The sequence below is a fragment of the Athene cunicularia genome (genome assembly GCF_003259725.1).
Source record: "Athene cunicularia isolate RWA chromosome Z unlocalized genomic scaffold, athCun1 chrZ_part1, whole genome shotgun sequence".
NCBI lineage: Eukaryota > Metazoa > Chordata > Aves > Strigiformes > Strigidae > Athene > Athene cunicularia.
Genome location: NW_020799142.1, coordinates 13,478,295 through 13,497,851, shown reverse-complemented (window position 1 = coordinate 13,497,851; position 19,557 = coordinate 13,478,295). Strand labels below are relative to the sequence as shown.

General features: G+C 36.9%; 1 protein-coding gene across 3 annotated transcripts in view; it reads right to left on the bottom strand.

Moving 5' to 3' along the window:
• Positions 1-19,557, bottom strand: part of ADAMTS6 (ADAM metallopeptidase with thrombospondin type 1 motif 6) — a 150,793-nt gene that overhangs the window by 26,665 nt on the left and 104,571 nt on the right. Inside the window, exons 14-20 of one of the 3 annotated variants that reach the window (XR_003400093.1) lie at positions 14,439-14,541; positions 13,194-13,327; positions 11,159-11,282; positions 9,847-9,927; positions 4,703-4,866; positions 3,054-3,192; positions 2,341-2,429 (exon numbers count right to left, since the gene is read on the bottom strand). Coding sequence is in view for 2 of the 3 variants with exons in the window: in XM_026865742.1 (XP_026721543.1) it covers positions 3,054-3,192; positions 4,703-4,866; positions 9,847-9,927; positions 11,159-11,282; positions 13,194-13,327; positions 14,439-14,541 (745 nt within the window). In the remaining variant the exon portion in view is untranslated. The remainder of the gene's footprint in view (positions 1-2,340; positions 2,430-3,053; positions 3,193-4,702; positions 4,867-9,846; positions 9,928-11,158; positions 11,283-13,193; positions 13,328-14,438; positions 14,542-19,557) is intronic. The other 2 variants (XM_026865742.1, XM_026865743.1) reach the window with 2 other exon arrangements.

Here is a 19,557-nt window from a genome sequence, read left to right as displayed (position 1 = left end):
GTTGCTCCTAGCTTGCTCCTTGACTCCTGACTGCTCTAGTTATTCTTCTCCAAGACAAGACCTATAGACAGCTCTAGATGAGTGCTGTGGATTCCTCTAAAAAAACTATGAAGAAGAGACTACATACAGATCAGATGCTTGTGCAATATATAATACTTCAAAACTATTTAAATTTTGCACTGTCAAAATGCTGCTCTAGCCTTTGTGCTTTACTTCATGACATTCAACACATCTCAAGTTAACAATTACAGAAGCATCATTTCGGTGGGCTGCAATGCAGCTCTCATTTTTTTAGATTTTTTGAATTAGAAAACATACATCAAGTAATAACTATGTTTTAAGAGTCACAGACTTCATCAAATGGTATATAATGCAGGTACAGATAGTCTAATTTAGAGAGAACTAGACTTAAGTAGTATGGAATGGACATGAGTAGCCTGTTGACACAGCCTCAGAAAATGGTCCCTGCTCAACTGGTTCCTGTTTCACAGAACAGCCACAACTACAGAAAACAATTTAAGATTTCATAATCATCCTTATTTCTGCCATTTTCCAGCTTCTAAATACTTGCAAATTTGATGTTCTTTTAAGAGAGCTTCTTAAATGTTACATAAACCTAGACGAAAAGACGTATCATTAAAATACAGACATGTTCAGAAATGGACATAAGTTAAATACATTGATTAGAATTTGTCTACATTTTTGATATAGATCCTGTGCTTTGATATAAAAGTATATGTGGCTCTATGTCATCTGGAGATTGCCCAGATTGAGACAAAATATTGTATGATCAAACCTTCACGAGACCATGCAATACAGGTGAGCTACACCTACCACAATAAGAGCTAGGAAAATGTCAATGAGTTTAACTTGTTCAATCTGTCCCAAAGTCACTATGTAATTTTTTTAACCTTATAAATAAAAAATAATTTCCATACTAATATTCCTCACACATGCTTATGGTCCTTTTTTAACACTCATTGAGAAATTCTTCATCTGTTTAATATTTTATTATCCTTTGATGTAGAGCATGTTTTTTCTAAAGACAGAATTCAAGTAAACAGAACTTCAGTATCAGACATCGTAATGAATCTTATAGAAATAAACAAAGACATGAGGTAGTTTCATTTCTAAGTTTTCTCAGCACTTCATAATTATGTTAGTCAAACTGTCCAGTTACAGTCTCTATCCCTAAAACCTTTGTCTCCCTTTTCTTTTTCCCTGACTCAGCTCCTTTTTCAAATTGTGTCTTCTTTTGGCATATGGCGAAAACTGCTTCATAAACTAAGGGGAATAGCAGACACTCATATGGAAAAAGCAGGAAAAGTTTTTAAAATGAATTATAGCTACAGTAAAATATTTATTCCCTGAGCACAGAGCTCAGTGAAAGTAAGTGACCATAGTATATCCTCATACTCAGCTGAAAGGAGAAAGTTGTTCCTGGTTTAGCCACCATAATCTACCAAAGAAAATCTTTTCTCCCCAGAAGTTTCAAATTAATAAATGTATGCAGTTTTCAGGGATTCACAACTCTTCCCTTAAAACTGAGTTAATTACATCAAAATGTTTTAATCTAGACAAGTGCCTACCCCTTCAGAGCCAAATATTTCTTGCATTGTATATTGTCAAATTTGTGAAATGACAGTGACCTGCATAATAGAAGATACATGGCTAAAATCTTGCCTCTACCTAAATTAATGTGAGCTTTCCCATGACTTCGAAAAGATCACCAACATCATAAAAATAGGATTTGGCAGTACTTGTAAGATTCTGATACTTGTTAACTGTCTTTTGCTATGAGCTAGGCACTTCTTTTTATACTTCTTTAAAATGTTCCTTTTCCTAACAGACTCACCATTAATAAAACAGTAGCTAAAAAAGGAACCTGTCACCCAGGAATACAACCAATTAACAATAAAACTATTGGAGAACGTTAGCACCCTCCTCTATTTTGTTTCAAGACTTTATCTATTTAGTGGCTCAGAAGACAATTTGTACTGTCCTTTGTGTATTACATATGACTAAGCAAACAGCTGTATTTAAACAGCAAACTACAACATCCACAGCAGGTTCCACCACAGAGATGAATCATGATGGTTCTAAACATGAATACCTCCAGTAGCCAGTAAAAAAAGGACAAATATTTGTTCTGAAAGTTCTTTAAAAAAGGATGGTGTCTTCCTCTTCCTATGGGTAGTGCACACGGCAGTTGAAGTCTGAAAATCTGAGGTAGATTTAAAGCGCTCTCCCATATCCTCTGAAAGAGAGGTATGTTGGGGAGATGATGCATTCAGTCTCCAGAGAGAAGAAAGATACTCTTCACAGAGCACTTCTACTCACCAGTCCTTGCAGCAGCAATGGTGTTGGCTTTGAAGGAAGCCAACTGTCCTGCTCTCCCAGCCAGAGGTAAAGAATTGCATTGGTGGCCACTAGAGGGAGGATTAGGAATATAGTAAATTGTGGGCAAAAGGCACCCATGATGAATCACATGGGACAACCTACAAATCCCCCACCGCTGCCAACGGGCAACAGTTCTCAGAGACTGCTATGAGCTAGGAAGTATAATCCAGATGTCATCATCTGCTACAGAGGAGATACCAGTATGCATCCTAAACTTTGGTGGCTGGAGGATAGGAGGGCTGACTAGGATCATGTGAAGCATACCTAAAACCACACAAAGGTACATGCCTTTATTTACAGTTGCCTTATTTGCCTTCTGGTTTTTAATCTCCTTACTTAAAACTTCTGATGTCCTTTATCAAGAAAGCTCCTGTGAAAAGCAAACATACCGGCTTCAAGAGAATCTGAGAAGAAGCATCAGCAGAGAGAGACACACTGTGCCAAGATACACTGTATTTACCAAAAACATCTGAGCATATTAAATGTACTTGAAAACAACAAAATGCACTGTGATAAAATGAATGTTCTTTCACTAAAACAAGGTTTGAGGCATGTCTGAAAGAAATGTTTTCCATTAGTTACCTAGATAATTATGTGGTAAAGTGTCTCTTGCAATTCAGTTTAACCTGTAGCTTGACTGCCTGGTGTCTTACCTCCAGCACAAGTGGCAGAACATTCTGACCAAGGCAGATGATTCCATGCAAAGCCAACTTCATTGTCTCCACTGCCAGTGCGAGAGATGGGAACATTGAATTTATACCTTATACCCAAATTTTGCTCCTGTAGCAGAATCTGTAGTTGAAAACAACTGGTTATACCATTAAAACAGGCAAGCAGAGGGCAACTACAATGACATTTAATCTAGCTATGTGTTATGTCCTGTGGAAGGGAAAAAAGTAATAAAGGAAGCCATAGTAGCTCTTTTAGGTATTCCCAGAAGAATCTGGACTAACTCTTAAAACACAGAAAAAGAAAAGCATTACTGTCTAAGGTGAGCTTTGTCCTTTTTCCCCCCTTAACGCAATTTTACAACTTCTGCAAGTTCTTTATTTTTGACATAATTATTCTAAAAAGCCGGTTTTCATAAAATTATGTCTTAACAGAAATTAACTTGACAGCTGAATAGTTATGTGAGGTCCAAGTTGGTTAAGGACATTACTGTGAAAACATGCAGCAGTCGTCAGGGAAATCTGTATTGAAAGATACCCATATAACAGTTATGAACCTAGCTCTGCCCTTGCTGGCACTTTTAGTCACTAGAATAATAGTAACAGCAACAGACCATTCTGCACTTCCACATGCCACCTGCCCAGCACTAGCCTCTGACTCTCTATCAAACCTTTTCTTTCTGTTGCTAATAACATATATCACATTAGATGCAGCAATCTGACTACCTTCTACCTTCTCTGATATTCTGCAGAAGCATATCTGCACATCCACACTAGATACAGGGCAGAGAACTTTCAGTGAGAAAGGCAGTGGCACTGACCAAATGAGAAAAGGCACTATCATCATTGTGCAATTCATTCTCTGTGGACTCTCTAGGTTATCCACACCTACAGAAAAAAACCCCAGGATCTAGGTTTTGAAAATGCTGCCTAAAATGTGAATATCCAGGCATCATTCTATACACAAAAATACCCCATCTGGCTCAAACAATCCCTGAACTGCAGATCTGGCAGCTGACAGAATATACTGGACAAGTATCACCTTGTTCTTATACTTTTCAATATAGTGGCTCAACAGTAGGCTCACCACTGCCTGCTCTCAGAGACAGGATCCTGGTCACATCTTCTGTTACATTCTCATATTTTGTACAATCTGTTCAGAGCAATGTCTGTCATAGCAAGATACTTTAACATGGGTCAAATCACAATACTCTTGCTGTGGCAAAGATACATTTCACATTCAGGCCAGGCTTAAAACCACTGACATCTACAGAACTGTCAGGAACTGTCATGCTGCAGCTCAACACTTCCATTTATCATAAGTATGCAGAGATACAATACACATCTCATTTATGATTTCACCTACCATTGTTCTGAACCACATTTAACAGAGATGGGGCATTTTCTGAGAGATTTCCCGGGGTTCTTCTGACTTTACCTCTGTTTCATCACAATGTTTGCCAGTCAGTTTTGAAAGGTAAAAAAGCTATGTTAAAACCTAAATGCAAAGTCCCAGCTAGGAAAGCTGTATGCTCTGAAAACACAACCTGTTTTGATTTTATTCACGGCCTTGTCTTTTCTCAGAACACAAATATGTATTTCAAATTTCAGAAATATGTTAATGATAACTTTACCATGACTATGAGATTTTCTGAAGTAGGGCCTAGTGCTTCCAAAGACTCTGGTTCATCTGTTGGCCTCTTGTAATGGAAAGCTGTTCCAGCAACATCAAACTTTCTTGGCCAGTCAATAGTCCAGGCACCATTAATATAGTAGTCATCCTCTTCAGATTTTAAAGCTTAAAAAAAAATACAAGCCACCTAAAAATTGGAAGCAGCATTTATAATGGAGAAGCCATTGCAAATTAATCTACTAATCTGTTAGAAATATGTGAGCTTCAGCTCAATATCACTATTTTTTTCAAGCAATATAAAGCCTTTTCTTTAGCCCTGGTCAAAACATCCCTCATGCAGTTTGACAATAGTGCGTCTGCAATAATCTTGAATGTGCAGGTATATTTTGCAGATTTCAACATGCAGATGCTATCTGGAACAAAATGAAATGCCACATGCAACTTGCAATACATCTTCAACTTTAAAACTGAACCTGTGTGCAAAGTATGCTGTTGTTCTTAAGATACATGGAAGTCTCAAATGTATAATAAATTACCAATCTTACTGTTGGATTAAGAAGTTGGGGCATGGGATAGGTATCTCTATAAAGAGAAGGAACTTTTGAGTCTGATGTATGCTGCCAATCAGCTCTTGCTTTGTTGCCTCTGTCCACTGGGGTGTTTTTCCTTCTTAAAGCATAATTCCAAGATATTTCCACTACAACCCCAAACACTAGCTATTTAATCTGATAAAAAAAATTTATCATTCCTAATTCAAAGCCTTAAACCATAATTTAGATAAAACATAAATTTCTTAGCTAACCAATCAATTAGGCCGGACAAGCATGTATTATTCAGGGATTTATATTTGATATTTTATCAATAATATTAGGTTAAGTTTCTAAATATGAAACTGACTTTGTACCTTCAGGTGAATATTCTGTTAATTAGACATTGACTTCTTGACTTGAGGTGAACATTAGCAAGTTATTCAGCATTCACATTTACTTTAACCAAAAAATGTTCTTAAATGCAAAATGATGGTTTGAAATACATGATCAAACAGCCATGTCATTTTCTATTCAGACAAATAACTGACTTTACGACATAGAGAACTCACATCACTATCATAAGGAATAAGACAATTTACGATCAAGTTTTATTTTCAACTTCATCTGTGTGGACAGATGGTTTACCTTAAACAGTGATGGAAAATGTCTCAATGACACTCAAATTTTCTCAAACAGATCAAAAGGCATTCATATGAGCAGGAGATAGTTGGAGAGGCAGTAATGTTCTGCTGGTGACAGCCATATTCAGCAGGGATTAGTAACCATTTCTGTCAGCACCATAAGGTCTGAAAAGAAATGTCTTTCCGCAGCACAAATCTTATTCCATTGACTTCCCTGGATTTACTTTGGAAATGCTCATGTGCTTTGAGTGAAGAAACTAGTTCTGACATATTCACATATCTGGAATTCTCAAAGTAATTCAGATGCTTTATTGTGTATAATTATTTTGTAGTATAAGGAGGAGATTGTAGAAAAAGTGAGAAGACAATTTGCAAGCAGCACTGTAGCAAAAGAAAGGAACTGTACTTTCCTATTTATTTTATGTGGGTATATGAAATAGCTATGTTACAGCTGAACATCAGTATTTTGTTTTATCAGTGGTCCTATTTCCACATACTCAAAATTTCTATCCATCCTGCTTTTACTAAATCTAGTTTCATTAAAAGAAGGTTGCAAGGTTTCCCAAATCTACTGAGACATATTAAAAGTCTCTCTTACTATGCCACTCAATCCCAAACATTTTCTTGTCAGTATGTCTAGTATCTACTGAGAGCAAATAATGAAATGAATTCTTTATTTGTATTATTTGAGACATAGGAATAACAAATGAGACATATAAATGAGCATAAGAGAACAAACATTCTCATACATGTTTACATAATTAATAATCCTGAAATTATATGCTATCAGTTGTATCTATGCTACATACACTTGAACTAATGTATATCCGGAAGCATAGCAGTTCATTTTTCACCTGTCTGTCAAAGAAAAATGAATTTCTGTTCTGTAAATAGATTTACCTTATGTCAGTTGTAACACATAGGTGAATGCCACACAGTTGTGAACAGCATTCCAATAATGTAATTAAATGACACTGATGACGCAGTTGCATAATGCTATTAGCATATAAGACAGAAGGAACAATTAATGTCCTAATCAATTTATGAGAACTTGAGAACACAGGAAGCCCACAGCAAATCAGCACACAACTCCCTGTTCCAGGAGGGGAATATAAGGGATGATGTTACTCTGGAACAAGTCATTTAAGGGAAGATAACAGCATTACTAGACACATTTTTTCAGCAGCTCTGAAAACAGGCAATTCTGTTGTTGCTGGGTTGTATCTGTATGGACAGATCAGTTTATAATACTTAATTATTTATGTGATTTTGCTGTCACAACACTAGGAGCAATATTGGTGCAGAAATGATCAGCCAGAGGCAGCGGGAGGGAGGACTGGTGATGACTGAGTTAACTGAATTGCCAAATGTCCAACTGCAGCCTCAACTTCAGGTCATGGCTTGCAAAAGAGCTGGATCTTAGTTTAAGAAATCATGGGATGTTTGTTGCAAGTTAGTTTGAAAGTTTTAAATGGTTATTTTCAACTGAATCAGTTCTCTAATCTGGTTCATGGTGTGGCCACACAAACAGCTGTCCTGTAAGAACAGAAGGAGCTCCATAAAGACAGCAAAAAAGCTGTAAAGTTTACACTGCCGCTAAAGAAATATCCATAAAACAAAATACCCTTGATGTATGCATTTTAACACAATAAACTAATTTTTAACCACCATTGTGCTTGTATAGCTCTTTTTAAAAAGCAGACAAATTAGAAGCCTTCCTTTTCCCAGAAATTGGTGAACCTAAAATAGTGATCTGGTTCACACACAGAGAGTCAAACATTCCATCACAAAATGAAATGGCCCATGTGACTTAGTAAAATTATCCTTCATTAGGATATAATGGCATCTTTGGAAGGTAGAAACAAAATAAGCTAGTGAAGGAGAGGAATCCTCAATTTGTGAAGTTAAGGCTTTCATGGCATGAAGTAAGCTAGGGAGCAGAGAGCCTGAAACTCAGGAAACCCCTTGAAACTGACAAGCAGATAAAAGAAGTGCTGTCCTGGTTCAACTAGGATAGGGTTAAGTTTCCCCAGCAGAGAAGGAGGGGGAAGTGATCTCCAGCTGGGTTATTCATACCATGCTGACATCAGGTCCAGGGGCGGAAACTTTTTACTTTCTTTTTGGTTTTTTTTGGTGGCGGGACCCACGCGTCGGGTTTGTTCCGTGACCATTTTGCGGTATTTCTCTGTATAACTTTTGTCTTGTTCACTGTTATTGCTGTTTATTGTTATCATTGCCACTGCTGCTGTTCAGATTGCTTTATCACTCTGTTGTATTAATTTTCCTCTTATTTTAACCCGGGTTTGTGCTTCACTGCCAGCCCAACCGGCTGAGGGTGGGGGAGGAACAACGGCAACGTGCTCTCCGGTCCCGGCAGGGCTTAAACCAGCACAAGTGTTTATGTACCACTTTACATTCTTAGATCTGTGGCCAGACTGAATACCAAGGAAGATGCCTGTATCTTTTATTTAAGCCAAAAAGTTGATATTTTTCATTCATTTTATATACATGGTGCCAATCTAGATGCTTTTCCAGATGAATTTCCTCTCCTTATAAAATAGAGGAATAACAAACTTAACTGTAGTAGCTAAGAGTTATCTTCTTTATTCTGGTTTTCAGCTGCCCACAAAATAGTTCTTATCAGAAAACAACCATGATAGGATGCACTGTAGGCCTCTCTCCCACCACCTCCGTTTGAAATGTCAGTATAGGATACACGAACAACCACAGGATATTTTGACATGGGGTGGGGTGGCCACAGGGAGTGTGATGCTGAAAGGATAATACGCACTCTATTGCTGGAGTACTGGTATTGTTATTCCTGCAGAATGGAGGAATACTGATGATCTGCTGTATTACAGAAGGGTGGGGGCAGCCAGAAAGCAAAGTAGGCATCCAAAGGTACCATCCATCAATATAATCAATTTAGGAATTAAAGTACCTAGGTGGATAATTGCCCTTTTACCTCACAGGCATCATAATCCTTTCCAACATAATAATGTGTTTTTTATATATATATAAATAAATATATAAATAAATAAATATATAAAAGAAATATATGGAGTACAGACTGACTAAAGTAGCCTCATCAGCTGCTGTTCAGCCTAAACAGGTAATAGCTTTTGGTTGTGTTTAGTTTGCTGTACTATCTGATAGTTTGCTGTTCAATTAATCAGTTCTCTAATCTATTTTTAACTAAGAAATGTGTTTTCTTGTATGACTGTGAACTGACTGCTATGCAAATCAAGGTACATAGACAACTGCATGTTGCCTTGAGTTTGATGAAGTCAGATTTGTACATATCAGTTAAAAAAAATAAAACAGAAAGCAAGTTTAACACAGTCTTTAAAGAAAGGAATAATAATCTGGAAATTTGTTTTGTTCTTTACAATGGGCTTCCTGAATGATCTCAAATAAGCACTTAGTTTTTATGCACCTCATTTTCCTTAACTACAAAACAGGGATGACATCTAGTCCCTGCAACACAGCAACACTGTGGAACTCATGTGTTAAACTGCCTTACAATAAGAAGACGGTATTGTTGAGCATTTAAGTAACTATGGCAGTTGATGAATAATCATTCGAAGAATAAAACTGTGTTTTAACATGGTATAATATCCCAAGAACAGAGACTTCTGAGATGGAAGACACTACCTCAGAGTGGGACAGTAGATCATTTCAGTGTTACTCATCTACTTCAACTAAAGTCTGACACTATAACTATAGTGAAGTTGAACTGATTTTGCACTGAGCAGACAAGGAGTAATCACGTGATGCAGTTAATTAGCTTCATCCAAGAGAATACATCCTAACCAACTGCTTCAACTGTCTGATCACAACCTAATACTAGCAGCTAACAATTCCATCTACTGCTTCTACTATGTGTATGGTTTGGCCAAATCAGAAAATGTACCTTCAAATCGCAACATAAACTCTGACTTAGTAACAGTCTGCTATTTAAGCCATGCTCTTACCAATGTAGTTCTTTGACATTGCCACTTCTCTTATTTCAATGTGCACAGAACCTCTTGGAATTTGAATCACTTCCATATAGCCTGTAAGACAAAAGGTAAATTTTATTTGTTGTTGTTTACAATAATCAGTATTACTCATTAAATTAACTAGTAATAAACTATTCACTACTAAAAATTAGTATGAGATATGGGATTCAAATCTAGGTGAACATTTTCTTTCATGTGATATAAAGGGAAACTCTTCAAATTTCATACAAAAGTTTGAAAGCGATAGCAAAAATTTACCATGTAGTCAGGAATTCCTTTTTTTAAGTGCTAATGAAGTCCTTTCAACAGTGTATCACAAGTAATTAACATACAAAATGACCTTAGGATCACAGGATAATTCAGGTTGGACAGGGCCTCAAGACAGTTATTTAGTCCAACTTCCTGCTACAAGCAAGTTCAGCTAGGAGATCAGACCAATTTACTCAGTGCTTTATCCTCCTGAGTTATGAACAATGCCAAAGATACTGTACAACCTTTCTGGGTAACCTGATCCACAGCTGGACTACTCTCCTGGGTTTTTCCTTCCATTTGGTCAGCACCTGTCTTGTTTCAATTTACAGCCATTGTCTCTTCTCCCACCAAGTACCCACTACTATGAAGAGCCTGGCTCTGTCTTCTCCATAGATATTGGAAGGCTCACACTAGGTCCCCACAAACCTCCTCTTCTCCAGGTTAAGTAAGGCCAGTACTCTCAGCCTCTCCTCAGAGAGAGGCAAGTGTCCAGATCCCAATAATCTTAGTGGTCCCTCACTGAACTGAACTCACTCCAGTGAATCAATCTTCTTCCTGTATTCAGGAGCCCAAAACTGGTAACACTGATTGCAACACTAATGTCCTTTTTAGAGCTAAGCTTTAAACAAATTGCTCATAAACATTTCCTAAATTCTTAGTAAAATGGACTTAAGAGACATAGAGACATTTCTGGATTCCTTCTATTCTAAAATGTCATGTATGACTAAATATAATTTTCTACCATACACATTAAAATCATACATAACAGTACTCTTATTATACCACCATAATTAAATGATAATAAAAACCCCCATCTACACTTATTTTTAAATGTATTAAAAACCATGAGAACTAAGTACTCAGTAATGAAGCATATTGTATTCTACATAAATCCAAACTAATAAAGAAAAAAGAAACATCGAGACAAAAGTATTCAAAGTGAATCAGCAGTAGCAATGCCATGCTGGAAATCAGTGCAGCACTGTTATTTGCTAAATGTGTTGTGCAACAGAATAGACATCTATGGGCATACCTCCTCTGGGCAATGAATCATTGAAGAAACCTTCAATGGCTTCACATGTACTCCCATCTCCTCCACAAACACGGCATCTATCTTCCTTAGCATCAGACCCCAAAATATTATCACAACCTACATGCTGAGAACAGATAAGAACAAATATTTTAACAGGATGATGGTCTTACACCACTACATTAATAGATTTTTTGGTCTTTTTAAGTGTTTCTTACTTTTTTTGATAGCTTTTACTGTAAGTGGGTTTTCACTTACCATAGAAAGAAAATAAAAAGAACAGTCCACATTTTGGGTTGTTACCAAATCTTGATGAATGAGTACTTTGTATTTCTACTGTGACTCTCAGGAAGGAACCTCAGAGCATTTTACAATGTAATTATTACAGTTATCAGTAAATGATTAGCGATGTTATTTACTATTCCAGCAGCTAACCATGTTCCATCTATACTGATTTGTTAAGATAAACATTTGCAGCATAAATAGTATTATTATTCCCAAAGGCATTCACAGCTTCATAGACTATATTTCCACATCCTCCAGGCAAAACTAAATCATTTTCATGTTTGAATATAAAGTGTAAATTACTTCACTGTAAGAATAAATACAAAATTAAACTTCATGAAAGGCTGAATTATGTGCTATATTAAAATAGGGTTCAAAAGCCTTTGGAAAAGAGGTGTCTATACCTGACTGTAAGAAGTACATTACATTTCTGATTATCTACTTGAGAAATGTAAGTACAGTGAACAACAACTAACTCCCTATAACTTATTGTTTCAACCCCATTACAAAACAAAGATAGTTGTGTTCTTTTTTAAGAAAAAAAGAGAATGAACAAGTAGGTTGTAAACAGATTTAACATTACAGCATGCCAATTTTTTCCAGGATTTATAAACAAAGGAGGCAGCTACATGACTTTGCTTACTGTCTAGCAATATTATCTACTATCTTGTAAACAGGTAATACATAGATCATAAGAGAAGTTAAAATACTTCAAATAATTGACAAATAGTATTAGTCTGACCATTTAAATTTTGACAGATTCATCAAGACGACAAAGGCCCAACTTTATTACGTATTTCATTCTTAACTTAAGAAGTAGTCTGATTATTAAACGCTTTCTCAAAACTTCTAATATCTTTTTATGTATAAAATACATAAAGTACACCATAATTCCACAGGTTACTTCTTGCGCCTTTTTTTTTGCTGTTGCTAGTTTACTAATACATGGCAAATGACATATAAAAGACATACATCTTCAGTCCTCAATTTAGCAAAGAACTTAAGTATCAGGTTAAGCTTTAGTTATGTTAGTGGTTTCAGTGAAGTCAAATAATTTTTAGAGTCACCAGCGCTGTTCAGATATCTAGTCTTAAGTACTTAATTAAATGCTTTGCTAAACTGAAGAAGCAGTGGGATGTATATAACCAAAAATACGTCACAGACCTCCAATTCTATTCAAATTCATGTAATGCCATTATATAAGAACCTTATAAGATAATCAGATTTTTATTAAATCTAGCAAATTTAGTAAATACTTGCATCATTATACACTTTTTCCTAGAACTACAGAGCAATAGTGACAACTTTATGCTTTAATTACATTAACAGCAGAATTGTTTGCAGCATGATGAACTAGTTAGAGAGAAACAGATTAATATGTTCACATTTACTGTTTTTTAGGCAGAGTGGTGTTCTAATTGGAATGATGGAACAGGCCTTGGAACACTGCAAAGAAACTGCTCCTCTGCTGTTGCCCTTTCCACTGATTCTCAATGCAAACCATAAAGCAAGAAAAAAAAGACAAAATGAAGGATTCTATAAATGTCTGTGAGAAGCTACTGAAATTCAAATGATTTGAGTCTAATTTATGCAATACCTTTTTTATTTTTTTCTCAATCTTACTCTTTCATTAACAACTTAACCTGTCAACACTCTCATTTCATATAAGTAACAAACAAGTACCGTAATTAAATGTAGGAGATAGTAGACACAACAAAAGTAATCCATAAGTACTTTATAAAACATTTGTAACCTTGCATTCTCCATTGATACAGATATCCAGTGAATCAGCATTGCACTGAGTCCCATCTATAACTGCAGGAGCACGTTCAGTGTAAAAATTATAACCTTCAGCCAAGCAGTTTAATGCACATGGTTTAACCCCACCTGGCCAATAAAAACAAATGAAAAAAAACAAACCACAACACAAGAGAAATCTTAAGTTAACAATTAGTTAAAAATATATATGCATAAACAAATCTGAAATATATAATCTTATCTCATACCTGACACATATAATGTATACACTTTGCTTAACTTCCCTTTATTTCTCTCTACTTGACTCTTCTTTCTTGCAAAAAAGATTATTTCACATAGTAAGATATGGCAAGGTTGGCTGGCTCCATAATGATTCCATTATGTTATTACAACCCTAAAGATTATTGAACTATTTAAAACAATAAGGATACCCCTTCACCATTTAAGAACAAAAATTAACAAAAGAATGTAGTGCTAGAAGGATATCAGGGTAAATTTCAAAACCAAGATTTGACTATTTCAATTAGGAACTTAGTCCTACTGAATTACACTACAGCTCAGACCACCTGATCAGAATGACCCTTTTTAGGCTTTCAATCTAAAAAGTGAGAGTAAAACCATTCAGGTCAATAAAATACAGAAACACAAAGGAGAACATGGACTTACTCAGGGTTTAGAACATGAAAAGAAAATTAATAAAGGGCAAAATTTGAATGACAAACATAATTGAACTTGATTAAACTGTCTGAAAATGAAATTACAATCCTCTTCCCTGCTGCAAAATACCCTTTTTTTGCACAGTGCAATTATTTATAATTCAATTATGGAAGTAGTCCTTAGAGACTCTTATAAATGCTTTCCCTCTTTCTCCTTTTCCTAATATTTTGACCTTAAAGAAATAAAAAACTTAGTGTAAGATTTTTTAATTTGAACTCAACACTGTAGCATGAAAGGTACTTAAGAGATCACCTATGGAATCTCTAATTCTATTGCAACTGCAGATGAAGAAGGGTGCTATATTTTTAAAGTTGAGTCCCTACAACAGTGTTCCAGTGTTCCCTCCCCTTCAGAGTAAAACAAAGCTCTACCAGAACAGAGATGTCTCTTCTGCAACATTTTCAGCATCTGACAAAATGTACAAGCTTAGCAACATAAGCTCATTATATTTTAATAAAAACATTCTGTTTACAAACATCACTCTTTATATAACATGTATATAATTCTGAAGACTTCACATTACCTCCAGTGTAGGGTTTCCAGTTATAATACTTTCCCCGGAAAGGCATATTGTCAAAATCCGCACATTGTTTTTCTCGAAAATCACGGGCCCCCGAAGGACATGGCTAAAATAATAAAGACAAGAAAAGGTTAATTTCTTCCAAACAGCAGTATAAAAGGAAATGCTTATATGCTTACATTGCAGACATAATCATGCAACAGACTAGGAGGTGGTTCCCTGCTTTATCTTGTGGCTCTGATTCTGAAACTTGATTTATTGTTACAGTTAAAGTGCCTGTTTTGCAAAAATCTTAGGCTGACACGAAGTAACAGAAGTAATTTAAACAAAGGTAAGTGTTACGTAACAGTTTCCATAAAATTGGACAATCAGAACCACATCAAACTATGTTTAATAATCAATCCATCAGCTACCTCCTTATAAATACACATTAGAAACAGCTGAAAACATTTTTTAAAAATAAATATGGTAAGAGCTGTAGGTTCAGTTATACTGTACTAAGCATCTGTACTGAGATATGTTATTAAAACATCAAGAAAAAAAATCAAAAACGTTCTAGAGAGCTGTATCATCTCTGCTTACTCATAGCCTTGACAAAAGCACTGTGTTTAGGGTGAGAATGAGAATAGATATCATGTCTGGCTCAGTCACCAAGCATGAAGAAATAAAAACTTTCATTTAAATTTTTATTTCTTTGCATGACCAATCACAAATCTATGAAGAATCATTTTTACTTGGAATAAGGGTAGGTGTAAGTGAAACTCATCTCAGAAAGAACTATAGGAGAAAGAATCTTTGCTATTTCTCACATTTTTCATCAGCAGGTTCAACATACTAATTACAATTAACCTTGAACACACCCAGAATTTAGATAGCATATTAAACATAGTTATCAGTGTTTAAGTACCTGCTGAAATTGCAAGTTTCATCAGATAAAGTATTTGAAATAAGGATTAAAATCATTTTAAACCAGAAGAGAAAATAATTTGTTTGACAGAAATCAGAGGTGTTAATAAATATTACTATTTTACAAGCAACAGAGGAGTCCATTTTATGGCAGTTTTGCTTGTCTTCCTATGTATCTAAGCCAGTTAGCACTGTTCAGGAATCTGAAATGCATTCAAGTCAAAGAGTCTCTATAAACACGATGGTAAAAATGTACTGCTCAATGCAAATATTAACATAATAATTATGATTCTCAGTATAGATTAATCAAGCACTTATAACAGTCAGCCCACTGCAATATGGTTCAGAAACTAGAAAATTTTTCTCTAGTTTTGAAGATGATGTGATATAAATTAGTGGACATCAGACAGTATTTCAATTTTACTGTTTCTCTATAAATCACTCCACTATCTCCTTTTGATTAAAAATACATTTTTAAAAATAATACATCTACTGGTGGGAAAAAAAAGGTAGTTTAACTACTTTAGCTCAATAATCCTTCAGATGGTAACAGTAAACATAAAAAATAACTATATAAATAAAATAGTAAGAATTCTAGAAACTTTTAAAAATAATAACACAAATTAAATTTGCCTCTTTGCATCATGCTCTCCAAGTAGTAGAAGGATCAGTCTTTACTCATCTCAAAGCCTGAGTCCAAATCTCTCTGATACTGGTCACTGAACTCACTTCAGTCCAACTTGCTTAAGTACTAATTTACATGGCTGGTATTTTAACTGCACCAAGTTCCCTTTACAAGTTAATTAAATCATCCCCCCTGGTGAAATCCTTTTCCTAAATAGTTATACTAGTACAAAACACTCAAATATGAAGATTAGTAAAGAAGGATCAGGATGACCACATTTATACTCCTGAAAAAATGCTCACAATCTGATCCTTGACATGAAGTCTTACTACTCTTCTTTGATGGTAATCTTGGAGGTATTTTGAGGCAATATCACTTTATAATCAAGCTGGATAATGAGTAAGAGTATACCCTCAACAAGTTTGCTGGTAACACAAAGCAGGGAGGAGTGGTTGATACGTCAGAGAGTTGTGCTGCCATCCAGACAGACGTTGAAAGGCTTGAAAAATGAGTCCACAGGAACCTTATGAAGTTCAACAAGAAGTGCAAAGTCCTGCACCTGAGGAGGAACAACCCCACGCCCCAACACATGCTGGGGGTCAACCAGCTGGAAAGGAGCTTTGCAGAAAAGGCCCCAGGGGCTCTAGTGGATAAAAAGCCATGTGTTCTTGTGACAAAGAAGGCTAATAATGGCATCATGGGCCGCAAAGGAATGTCAAACAGCAAGTCCAGGGAGGTGACCCTTACTCTCTACTCAGCACTGGTGAGGTCACACCTGCAATACTATCTTCAGTTCTGGGCTCCTCAGCACAAGAGACATAGTGGAGAGAGTCCAACAAAAAGCCACGAGGGGCCTGGAGCATCTTTCATATGAGGAAAGGCTGAGAGAGCTGGGACTGTTCAGCCAGGAGAAGAGAAGGCTCATGGGGGGGTGTGGGGGGTGGGGGTGTGTGTTCTCTTAATAGATATGTACAAATATTTGGAAGGAGGGTGTAAAGAGGATGGAGTCAGGCTCTTTCCAGCAGTGCCCAGTGATGGGACCAGAAGCAATGGGCACAGATGGAAACACAGGTTCCTCCTGAACATCACAAAACATTTTACTGTGAGGGTGACTGAGCATTTGTACAGGTTGCCCAAAGTGGTAGTGAAATCTCCCTCCTTGGAGATATTCAAAAGCCATGTGAACACAGTCCTGGGCAACCTGTTTCAGGTTTGAGCTGCATGGGCTGTACAAGGTGATGTCCACAGGTCCCCTTGTGAGAGAAGCAAAATCTTTCTTTTACACTATTAAGTATCAGTTCAGGTTTTGTCACAATTTAAACTGCTAAATTCACTGTATCATCTTTTCTTCTTGAACACAGCTCTGGCAGTCAGACAGAATAGCCACACACAAGTATGCATAGTCTTCAAGCTCGCTGCTGACAAGAACAGCAGACAAGGCTGGGAATACCTTGGGGCAGCTAAAGGAACTGTGGGTGCAAAGCCCCTCATACAATGTTCCTGCTCTGTTTATATTTTATCTGATTTTGGTAGCCCTGCAGATTAAATCCTGGTTTCCTATACTGCAAGTACTGTTAAATTAATTTCACAAATATACTAACGCATCAAAACTTTTACATAACATGGTGTCTTTGGCTCTAAAAATGAAAATCCATCAGTCCCTAGGCAGATTTGGTGATCTCTGCAATAAAGTAAGTTTCCATTTTGGTGGCTAAGTCCTCTCAGTGAATACGGACATATGCTAGCCCTCATCTCAGGATCTTGCTCTTTGTCCAAATCATTAGTTTGAATCCAGCTTACAAGTGGATTCAGTAACACTTTCAGGCAGTCCTTCTGAAGACTGCAGTTAGCAAACAATAACTATAATCTGCAACATTCTGCAATCTGAAACATAGTTTTTGTTCTTGCATAATTTTCTTATCTTTTTTAGTATCTCACCAGTAACTGAGAGAAAGTAAAACTAGACGCTATGACCTCAAGAAATGCATTCAAAATCATGCTTGACAAACCTGATCACCTATGACCAAGTAACCTGCTCGGTTGATGTGGGGTGAGCTGTGGGCATTGTCTCCCTGGATTTCTCCAAGGCTTTTGGTACAGTTCCCCACAGCCTCCTTCCTCCTAGAGAAACTGATGCGTTATGGTCTAGCCAAGTGGTCTGTGCAGTGGGTGGGGAACTGGCTGACAGGCCGTACCCGGAGGGTGGTGGGAAACAGCTCCTTCTCAAACTGGCAACCTGTCACAAGTGGGGTACCTCAGGGATCGATCTTGGGCCCAGTGCTGTTTAATATCTTCTAAGTGATCTGGATGATGGGATCAAGTGTACCCTGATGAAGTCTGCTGATGATACCAAACTGAGCGGGGAAGTGGACACTTCGAAGGGACAGCCACCCTGCAGGAAGACCTGGATAGGCTGGAAGAGCGGGCTAACAAGAACCTTATGAACCTTATGAATTTCAACAAGGACAAGTGTAAGGTCTTGCACCTGGGAAAACATAATCCAGGAGTGCAGCTCAGACTAGGATCTACCTGGCTGGAGAGCAGCTCTCTGGAAAGGGACCTGGGGTCCTGGTGGACAACAAGCTCAACACGAGTGAACGGTGTGCTGCTGTGGCAAAGAAAGCCAACAGTATGCCGGGTTACGTCAACAAGGGCAACACCCAGCAGAGATAAAGAAGTCATTATCTCACTCTACTCAGCACTTGTCAGGCCACAGTTGGAATACTGTGTTGAGTTCTGGTCCCTGACATACAAAAAATAAGTGAACAGGCCAGAGACACTCCACAGAAGGGCCACAAACATGATCAAATGATTGTCATATAAGGAAAGGCTGAGAGAATTGGGTTTGTTCATCCTTGAGAAAAGAAGGCTTAGGGGAGACATCATCACTATGTTTCACTATTTAAAGAGTCACTACAAAGAAGACGGAGACTCCCTTTTTGCAGGGACTCACATGGAAAAGACAAGGGTAATGGGTACAACTTACTCCTGGGGAGATTCCTACTGGACACAAGAGGAGAATTTTTCATAATGAAAACGATCAGCCATTGGAATAATCTCTCCAGGGAAGTGGTGGACTCCCCAACAATGGACACTTTCAAGACCTGGCTGGACAGGGTGCTGGGCCATCTTGTCTAGACCACGCTTTTGCCAAAAACATACTCTTTTCCCAAAGTAAATGTGCAATAACTTCTTCTCTTTATAGAGCAAGAGATTTAATTTTTTTTCATGCAGTTACAGTACACAGATAACTCTTGTCAAGCACAGGCTGCTTGTGTTTCCAAATGCTCTTTTAGGAGACTGCAAATCACAGGATAGGAATATAACAAATGTGTAAGAACTTAAAATTAGGTCTAAAGAAGGTCCCAAGAAGATGATGAAACAATTAAAATTCTGAGTTTTAAAAAGCATTGACTTTAACGAGAACATAAAAATTGTTAAGACTGAAGCAAAAATAAAACAATGAAAGAGTGTTAACAAATCACTGAACCAACACTGACATGACATCAAACATTTTATCTCACAAAAATCTGTTTACCTTGGAGCTTAAAGACGGGCAGAGTTCAGTAACTGAACTCATTATGTTTCCTA